This window comes from Ammospiza nelsoni, chromosome 2 (genome assembly GCF_027579445.1).
Source record: "Ammospiza nelsoni isolate bAmmNel1 chromosome 2, bAmmNel1.pri, whole genome shotgun sequence".
Lineage (NCBI taxonomy): Eukaryota > Metazoa > Chordata > Aves > Passeriformes > Passerellidae > Ammospiza > Ammospiza nelsoni.
Window position 1 is genome coordinate 55808690 of NC_080634.1, and position 10367 is coordinate 55819056.

Below are 10367 nucleotides of genomic sequence, written 5' to 3' on the forward strand. Positions count from 1 at the left end.
CAGGCTGTTTTGCGTGACAGACCAGCCCAGGCAAATAAGAATGTGCAACACCCAAGTATTTTTGTCAAAGGAATGAGGAGTTTCTGTTCAAACACTTAATATGGGGACAGTAGTTGGTGAAATGTTTAGCAGTGGGAGAAATTAAATGCTGCAGCCTTAATGTCTGATGCATTGTGTCTGTGTGTGTTTTCAGATACTGTTGCTTGCCATAGGAGGCTGTGATCAAAACTGCTCTGTCTCAAAGCAAATGAGCAAGTGGTCTTGTGGGGCAGAAAGATGGAATGCTCTGGCTTTTGTTGTGGGATTTACTGAATTCTTAATAAACTTGAGGAAGAGAGGAGATGTGGGCTTTGCAGTTAGTTTGTGATTCTAAATAAGCACATAAACTTCTGACAGGCTGTAGTTGCTCTAAGCAGGATTTTTGGCATTGAACATTTCTCTTATTCGGCTGGAAACAAAACAAAGCTTGGTTGTTAATGAGGCAACATTAGTGCATTCATCTTTGCAGCTCTTTAGAATTAACAAATCAACATGAAGCCCCTTAAAAGTGTAAATTAATCTGCAGGACAGTAAAATGGAGCATCGACAGAGATGGTGCATTGCAGCTCTGCCTTTAGGAGAGGCAGCTTATTTAACCAAGACGTGTTGTTACTTTTTTTAAGAATCCACAGCCGAACAGCATTAAAACCAGGCTCTCAGCTTATACTGAAGTGTTTTTTTGGTGTTTTTTTTTGTTTTTTTTTTTTTTTTTTTTTTTTTTTTTAATTTTATTTTTTCCCCCACATCGCGGCAGCCTCCCCTGGCCGTCAGCGGGAGTTCTTGTACCGATGATGTCACCGCTCAGTCTCCCCGCCGCTACGCGGGGACGCGACCGGGCTCTCGTCATCCCCTGGCAACTGCCTTTTCTCACATTTTCTGCTGAAGACAGGCTGCATTTGCTCATCTGCGGTGCACTTGCTTAGTTTGGTTTGCCAGGGTTTTAAATATATTGTGTGTGTATGGACATACCTCTGATTATGCTGTGACTGACAGGGGATCTGAACAGTTTGTTCACCAGGCATGTAACATGTTTGATTTTGGTACCATATTTATAAAAATGCTGTATTTTAACTGGGTGATCTCATTGCCTGTGTGGAAGAGAGGTTATAAAGACATGCTGAAGTCTTCATGCTTACTGAAAAACATGGCCTCAGTAGCTCAAGAAAAAAATGCATTTATTACTGGTATAATTGTTGAACTAGAGCCATTTGTAAAGACATGAAAGGGAAGTAGGTGTAGAAACACTACACTAAATGGGGCTAAATTAATTTTGAATTAATAGAATTTTTTAAAATACATTTTAAATAGAAAAAAAATCTTGTTGCACTTGGTTGCCTGAAACATCACTAGGTGTGTCTGTGTGTCTGAGTCAAATACACTGTCAGTTGGACAGTGTTTGTAATAACAAACTTTGCTGGTCATGGTAATGGAATATATTTGTGTGGTGTGTAAAAATCCTTACTACATGAACATGATCAAAAGCAGGGAAGGACACAATTAAGTTTCCCTAAGTAATCTTAGCTCAGCCTCGGGCAGGCAACATTAATATTTTTTCCCCCAAGGATTCCTTATCTTCTATAATAGTCATGCTGGGGATATAACGGGTGGGTTTTGTGTGCAACACAAAAAGTGTCAGTGTGCTCCGAGTGATTTCATAGTGAGAAGGGAAGAATGGACAAATCTTAAGTGCATATGCAGTGCCATAAGAACTGTAAGTATGAAGTACAGTTTCCTTTTCTCGTTCATGACCCAGCTTAGATCTGTGTGTATATGCCAGACTTGTAGGGGAAATGCATTCTCAATTTCTTCATTGGAATCACCTTCCCCTACCCAAGGAATTCCATACCTGAGCTATTTTGCCTTCAGATTATCACAGATGAATGTAGGGAGCAGTTTTCTCTATAGGTAGAACAAACATGAAAATCTATAAAATAATACATGCCTTTTGCTAAGTATATGGCAATGTGAACCGCTACAAATTGAACTGGCACACTGCAGGTGAACCAGCAAGAAAAAAATCATTGTCAAATTCAGATCAGATTTCACAGGTAAAGAGACTTTGGGTTTTGGGTTGTTAAGGAGGGTGGAGAGAGAAGAAAGCTTTTTTTAAAAAGGAGAAGTTAATGTTGGTGCTTGTCTGTCTTTTAGGTACATATATCATGACAACTGCCCTGGTGCCCCTCCTGGAAAAAGCAGCTGATGCCAGAGTGGTGAGTCTGTGATGCTGTTTAAAAGAGGTGTTTTACTATTTTTACCTTCTGGCTTGTAACAGCAGTTCTCTGACTGTGCTAGCAATGCAGGATTACTTACAATGCTGTAAGGATCTCTAAAATACTCTTGGATTTTGCTAACAAAAACCTCCTGGTCTAAGGCAAAGCTCCTGCCTGCTGCTCTCAACCCTTCATTGGAAATCAGTGTAAAATACTTCATTTGGGAACTTACCCTCTTGCCCTAGATTCCCTAGGGCAAGTCAGCTCCTGCAGCAGAGTGCAAAATATGTACAACAGGAGTATAGGCTTAAAAGAACTTTACAGATCTTGGTGTAAAATAAGACAGCAGGTACATTTTTAAAAATGAAATTTCCCAAGTTTTGTATGACTTCTAATTAGCTTTGGTAAGTGTTAAACATACAAACTACAAATAGTGCTATTCCGCTATTTTCTTTCTCCCCATTACTTTCCAAAAGGAAAAAGCACAAAATTTCTGAAATGAATCAACATCACTTTGAATGAAAATCCCTTCTCAAAAACCTTATGTATCTTTCATCTCATCTCCAGGTATGCTCTGCTCCTGAGCATAAGCATAATGCAAAGAGTATGCAGAGGAATCCTGCTCCGTAGGGACTTCCAGCTATGGCCTGAAGACTACACTGCATGCATGAGTGCTTCTGTGGGGAGTTCCTGGTTTTGCTTTTCATTTGTTTGTTTTTCATTCATTTCATTACAGATCACTGTCTCTTCTGGGGGCATGCTAGTTCAAAAACTAAACGTATCTGACTTGCAGTCAGAAAGTGGGCCATTTGATGGAACCATGGTGTATGCACAGAACAAGGTACAGCCCCTGGGATTGAAAACAAAACCCAGCCCTTCTTTGCTAGGCCGCTCATACCATCTGCTTTGCAACAAGCCTGTTGGTCACTGTTGCTTTCCCCTTGCATCCAACCCACATGCAGATGCACAGGCAGTAATCTTCAGGAGTATGATGGCATGCCCTTAGGAGTGCATACATCTTGCATGGAGGAGAGCATGACTACACTTCGATTTGATATGAGAGAAGTCCCAAGGGGCAACACTGTCTTTAGCTGATGAGCCCTGTCTGCCTGCTTAGTTCTTGCCCACAGTCTGCAGCAAATAAACATGGTCAGTAAAAGCAGTGCAGCTGCTTTAAAAGTAAAGTTGTAGCCAGGGTATGGATGGCAATGACTGTGGAAGTCTCTGATGAAATTATCCAATAAATCCAGCCAGGATGAGCAAGGGTATATTTCTGCTGTACATAATGCTCTGGTATTTATGGCACATTTGATGTAGTTTATTTCCCTGGGAACTAATTTGGTGGACAGGCTGTTGAACATGGTGCTAGTGTGGCTCTTACTGCTCTATCCTAGAGACAGCAAGTTGTCCTGACAGAACAGTGGGCAAAGGCTCACAGAAATATCCATTTCTCAGTGATGCACCCCGGCTGGGCAGACACCCCAGGTAACATCTGCTTCACGCTCTGACGATATTTTTTCTTTTCAGGATTAGTTTAAAAGCAAAGAGAAATGAAACTTCCTAGTATATTTTTGCAACAGGTGCAGTAATTTCTTTTCTCCAAGCTGGTGCTTGAAGTAGTTTTATATCCCCTTGGTGGCTCTGTTCTGCACAGTGTCTGCTAGCTGTGTATAGCTAGAGAATAATAATGGGCAGTGAATGCTTCCAGCCCTGTACAAATGCACAGCAGAGACACAGTTCTTTAAGGTAACCTTTAAATTGCATTTGTAGTGGAACTGTTAAACACACAGACGGACCTTCTGCCTCTGTAAGTACCAATGTACAGACACTGGGAATTTGTGAGGGCATGTAGGAGAATGCACCACTGTGCAAGCCCTCTGCTCTTCCTCTAAACATTTACTGCTATTGAGAAGCAGTTTTGTCTTTGTCTGAGCTGCAGCTGTTCTTCAGTGACTGCTTCTGAGCAGGTGGGCCAGTATCAGTCATACACTATGCATGTTGCATTCCCCAATGTTTCCAGCCCCCAGTGCCCAAGCTTGGGATGCAGAATAGCAGTTACATCTCTAGGTCTTTTATAGGGATGCAGTTTCCAAAATTTGCATCTGACAACAGAAGCATTTACCCTGTCTATGCTTGAAAACAGCCCTTTCCAACTAAATATCCTGGTATTTCTTTTTCTTTAAAATACGTTTATTTTTGCACTTCCTTTGCAGATTTCAAACTTAATGAACCGTAAAGTTATCCCACCTTAAAGTTCAAAGACTCTCCAACCCCCAAAAATAAACACCTACATTAGATGGGCCCACAGTCACCATCTGTTGGACAAAATAAAATGAAACCAGAGTTTAGACAGCAAGTAAGCAATTTTTAAATACAGTGCTGCAACTGGTTTCCTAAAAGTGGTGAGAAAAGAAGAGCTAAAAATCCCATTACAATACTGCTTTTTGGAATTTCTGTTTTCCTTGTGTTTGTCATCTTTATAATTTAGAGTGGAATTAGCAGAGGAACCTCTTACAGATCCTGTTGTCAGTTTTGTCCCTGTAATTTGGCCCAAACAAACAAGTGGTGGATCATCTGGTGACTTAGTGCTATTCTTCCACAAGCCATCCTATTCCCAGATACGGGGAAATATTCATTTTCTTCCATAAGCTCCAGAGATGCCTCTTCTCCTTCCTGCACAAAAAATGGCAATTTGAAGCTGGTTTGGTGGGGGTATTTTGTTTTGTTGTTTGGGGTTTTTTTGTTTGTGTCAAGAAAGCCTTTCATGGCAGGCCAGCATTCCATTGTTATGCTTTCCAGCTGTGAGGTCAGCCATGCCGGATTTCTATGAGAGGATGAAGAACTCTCTGCGCACGGAGGCCCAGGGAGCCGACACAGTCCTGTGGTTGGCGGTGTCAGCTGAAGCAACAAAGCTGCCCAGTGGCTTGTTCTTCCAAGGTAAGGAGCAGTGTCTCACAGTGCACGCACTGGAGATCCCCAGCCTGCCTGAGCTCAGGATCCCTGTCTGGCCAGGAAGGGGATAAGGGCAGCTTGTGCAAAGGATAAAAGCATTCCTCAAAGTTGTTTCAAGTCTAAATGTTCGAGTGAGCATTGTGTTAAATTGTTATATTCCTGCTTTTGTCCTCTAAAGTAGCTGATAGAGACTTCAAAGCATTTCTTTAGGGAGGGTTGGGGATTTTTGTAATGAAAATGGCTGCATGTAGGACTGTGCCAAGGGGAGGTGAATCACAGCAGTCAAACAGCAGCTTTTATGATGCTAGGAAATGAGCATCTTGCTCACAGAGCACTGGGAGTTGGCTCTGCTTTGACAGGTTCTTCTTCCTATTGTTCCATGCTGGCTGAAACTGCCAATTCCCCCTTTCTCTAACACTGGGCAAAGACTTGAGCACAGTGGCATTTTTGGCACTGAGCTTAGGGAATGGAAAAGTAGGGCAGAGCCTTTCTTTTCTCCCAGGCAAATGACAGGCATCTTTGTAGGAGCAGCTGGAAGCAAGGAAGCCTCAATGGTTGATGCAGGTCAGTCCAGAAAGAGAAAGCTCAGGGTAATTTCTTACGGAAGCTTAGTGCTTCTGTTGGATGTGGCAATCAAATCCTGATTCACTGAATTGCTATATGGAGAATGCAGGAAGCTCAGACTTGTCTGCATTTGGGTTGACTTTGTTCCTTCTGTCCCACAGACAGTCACACAGGGTTGGCTGACAGATACTAAAATGGACACTTTTCATGTCAGCATGCAGTGCATGTGGAAACCCCACATCCCAGCTGGTCAGCCTTCTTTGTAGAACCAGGCTTTGCCTTTCTTTTACTCCAGTCACTTTCTTCTGGTCCTAATGCTTCTGCTCAGTTGTTCTTTCTGTTTCTTTTGTAATTTCACCAGGCTCTTCCCTTTGGCCTTTTTCTACCCCCAGCTTTGGTAAACAGGGAACACGCCCTGCCTCTTTAGCTAAAGCGACTGACTTTGGAGAGCTTTGGTCCTGGTATGACTGCTCTTAAAGCTGCAAGAGAAGTTCTGCGTCTTGTGTATGTCTTGTGCTTACCAAATAGTGGTGAAGTCAGTTATTTCTTACTTCTACGACCTTTTGGAAGCCACAGCTTAGCTTGGGCACTCTTCAGACCCTTTCAGTGAAGGGCTTGGCGTGCAGGAGCACTTTGCTACAAACCCCACACTTCTGATCCTAGGCAGCCATTTTCCAAATAATTCACAGTTTCCCTCCATTTTCTGCATTCTCTTCTTCTGTTCCCTCTGAGAGCAAACCAATGCCAGCTTTTTTTTTTTTAACCTGAGAAAATAATGAAGTGAGAACATGACTAGTACTACCAGAATTCTCTGCATCTGCTAAAATGTATAAAAACAGAGACCTGCTTTCCAAAGACTAGAAGCATCTTCTCTGTGATGCTGAACTTGGCTTTCATACCTAGTTCCCAAACTTTAGCACAGGCTACTGGAAGCACTATGGCTAGGTGGGAAGCTGTTCATATTCAGTGATGGAGAGTGGAACATTCCTCTCTCTCTCTCTCCTCAGTTTTCCATGAGCAGAAGTTATGTGGTATGTGCAGTCAGGTGAACATTTGCTCTTAAGAGAGCAAATACCTCTGCTCTTCTGGGAAGCCCAGTAGCAGCCTGATAGGTTTTCAGGGAAATCTGCTTCCCAGGGTTGCAGCAGCTTGTTCTTTTTGTTTCAGCTGGCTGCTGTGGAAGTTGGGCTTGCTAAGTAGATTTAACAGTGCTGCACCAGTGCTCTGACTGTTGCTCCACAGACACCTGACAGCATTGTCATGAGGCTCCCAGACTCTAGACACCATGTTTTTGGAGGGGAGGATCCCTTAGAGTGGATGGTGGTAACAGCTGTATTTACAGAGTGAGTGACAGGCATGAGATTTGGAAAACAAAGTAAAGCATCAAACTGAGCAAACTTGGTTGGATATGTGTCACTTATGGTGACTGAGCAATAAGCCCAAGTTCCTTTGCATTTAGAATTTAACCATTTTTTCTAAGGATGAAAGCAAGTATTTTAAGATTGAAAATAATCCTAACTACAGAGTCCCAGCTGGGAATTTGTACAGTACTAGCAAGATTATCCAAGAGGCAAGGAAAAATGTTGTTTCAAGTGCAAAACCATCCTCTGCCTGCAGCAACAAACTCCAGCTATTGCTGTTTGCCTGTAGGTGCTGCACTGGTGACAGGCATAACCCCACAGGGAAGCCTTCCTTTTCCTAAACTGTCCCCAGCTGCAAATGAGGGCTTGCTGCACAGTCCAGGTCATATTATGCTACAGGAAAATCACTCCAGCTCCAAAATACAGGTTGAGCTGGTTTAATTTTTGGTTTAGAAGATAAGCTTAATTAGCATTATTTGCAATTACCTAGAAGGTTAATTTTCCTGGCTTCAAGACCATGAGGTATGTTTGAGCAGTGCAGAGTCTATCAGAAAACCTTTCTGCTATAAGAGAGTTAAATGTACCTGTAAGATTTTTTTTCTCTTCTTTTCTTCCAGACAGGCAACCAGTCCCTACGCACTTACCCCTAGCATACACCCACAGTCCACCAGAGGATGAAGAGAAGCTAATGGAGGTGCTGGAAGAGTTCTCCCAGAAGTTTAAATCTGCTTCTCCAGGAATTTAGGGTCTCTGCTGACACTGTGTCACCACAAATCTTCTAATTACACAGTAATCTGCTGTTGAGGGGAAGTAGGATGCCATAGGCCTGTTAAAAATGAATTAGGTTCAGGTGTGCTCATAATGAGGTGGTAGAGTGGCACCTGTGTAATTTTCCTCCGCTGCCAAGTCTCTCCCATTGTGAATATGCAGCTGCTGCCTGAAGACACACTAAGGTTGTGTTCTTTGGATTGGAAGAAAAATTGAGAGGCATTAAAATAAGTCCTGAGACTTTGTAAAGTTACCTAGACTAATTTAAAACACTGAGCACAGAGAAATGTAGAGGAGTGTACTTTCAGTAGCCTTTGTGAAAGACTTCAGGAAAGAACAGGGAATGTTTTACACAACTTTTAACTGCTGTATTGGACAGGTTGGTGGCTTCCTTCACTGCATGAGGGTGACTGGGCTCAAGCATGTAACTGGGAATGCATAAACTCTCTTGCAGAGCCTGCTTAGTTTAAAGGGAAGGATTCCTCACGGCCTTTAGTTTCTATAAATTAGTGCTGGTATGCAGAAGTGATCTGCTTCCTCATGTTTAAACAGCAAGAATTTAGGAACACTGCCAAATGCCTTCCACATTACTTTATGGAGCCAGGGCTAAATATTATCCCATTTATGTCAAAATACCATGAAGTAGGAGGTTTCAACACAACACACCCAGACATGGCTGGATCCAGCAGAGAAATGGCTGCATGACTGTAGGCACAAAAAGAAACAACGTGCTAAGGTGTATCTGCTTGCCATTTCTGTGAGAGATTAAAGGGAATTGTTTTGTCATTGTGAATGGATTAAGAGGGGAAGGGAGCACTGGTGTGGCACAGTTTTTAGAGGAGAATGTACCTCCTGATGAGAGGCTTGTATTTTGTCTGGGTGTGCTTACTTCCAGACACAGAGGACAGGATTCATCCTGCCTGATCTGTGGACATTTGAATTACTCACAGAGTTTCTCAATGTAAATCGGTAGAGGGGAAGATGGGCTTTTTCACAGGGATTTACTGGACGTAGTTTGAGAAGCACCACCTACAGTGCTGAATCTTTCTAAGAGTGCTGAAGACAATCAGCTCAGACTAAGACTTTCTGGTGGGACTCATTTTGTCTTAATTATTTCAGATTTACTGCAAAGCCAAGACTATTATTAACAAAGGTAACACCTTTTCTCCTGAACTGAGTGTGTTTATTAACCAGCTGCCTCCAGAACCAGCCAAGTTGCTGCAGTGTTTCACGTGTGCCTCACACCAGTGTGGTAAGACCAGGGACCTAAACACAAATATAACACAGATGTTCTTGAGCTCTCTGCAGTGACTGGCAGCTAAAGACTGGTGATGGACAGAGGAGAGCTCTTTCTGTCTTGCTTTACGTAATTTAGTTTCCTCCTGGCTGATGGTATTTCCTCATTATTCAAAGATCTCCTATTAAGTATCAGTTTAAGAAAAATCTGCTTTTTTCAGCCTATTGTCAATCTCCCTAGAAGTAAAGACTTTACTGTCAGAGATGCCCTGACAAAAATTTTCCTATGATAAGCAGTGCTGAGACAAGTCAGGCTGTCACAGCTCCTCCTGAAGAGGCTGGGTCAGCATTCAAGTTATTGCCTCATTTATAAACTTAACTCCTTCTTGTCCTACAGTGAAAGAAAACAACAGCAAGGCTTGTACAGAGGTTTATTTCCTGCAAATTTGGTATTAACATTTTCTATGGTTTCAGCTGTTAAACACAGTTACCCAAAACGAGAGCATGGCTGGAAGCATGTATAGTAACTACATTTCTTAACCCAATAGCTGCAAGGCTAATAAAAACATTTGCATTATTTAGTATTTACATCAGTTTGCTTCTCAGCTCTGCAGTACAGAAGAAAATTTTAATGACTGGTATTTAAATAGTTCATAAAAGTACAAATTGTGCACTATATATGTATATATTTAACACATTTTAGTCCACATTCTACACTAGTGTATTTGAATAGCCTATATTTTTCATTTTTTGTCACAGCTTAAAAATGAAGCCAGTTAAGAAAACTGCTTTAATCAAAGTTTGGTCACAGTGTCTAAGAGCAACATGCTATGGTTTAAGAGCACTTCTGATTTAAAAAGAACTAAACAACAGGGACAGCAAGTAGAAACTAAGTCCAGAGTGTCACACACTTTGGTATTATGGTCCTGCTGATGCTTTATTTCAGCCTGATTCCACGAGAGCAAACATGGCATGTGGCTGCAAGCCAGTGAGAGGATCTGTCTAATGCAATCCAGAGTGACTTGCAACTTCATGTAAGTGAATACATTTACACACTCACAGATTATGCTGGGTCAGAAAGGACCCACAAGGATCGTGGTGTCCAACTCCTGGCCCTGCACAGGACACCCCAAGAGTCACACCAGGTGCCTGAGAGCACTGTCCTAATGCTTCTTGAACTCTGTCAGGCTGCTGCTGTGATCACTTCCCAGGGGAGCTGTTCCAGTGCCCAGCCACC

At 42.3% G+C, this 10367-nt stretch overlaps 1 protein-coding gene across 2 annotated transcripts in view; it reads left to right on the forward strand.

Moving 5' to 3' along the window:
* DHRS12 (dehydrogenase/reductase 12) overlaps positions 1 to 10367 on the forward strand; it is a 28926-nt gene extending 18559 nt beyond the window's left edge. For both annotated transcript variants that reach the window (XM_059494030.1, XM_059494032.1), the window contains 5 exons: positions 2188 to 2249; positions 2986 to 3090; positions 3644 to 3734; positions 5049 to 5186; positions 7744 to 10367. In XM_059494030.1, the coding sequence (XP_059350013.1) occupies positions 2188 to 2249; positions 2986 to 3090; positions 3644 to 3734; positions 5049 to 5186; positions 7744 to 7871 (524 nt within the window). In that variant the 3' untranslated portion in view covers positions 7872 to 10367. The remainder of the gene's footprint in view (positions 1 to 2187; positions 2250 to 2985; positions 3091 to 3643; positions 3735 to 5048; positions 5187 to 7743) is intronic.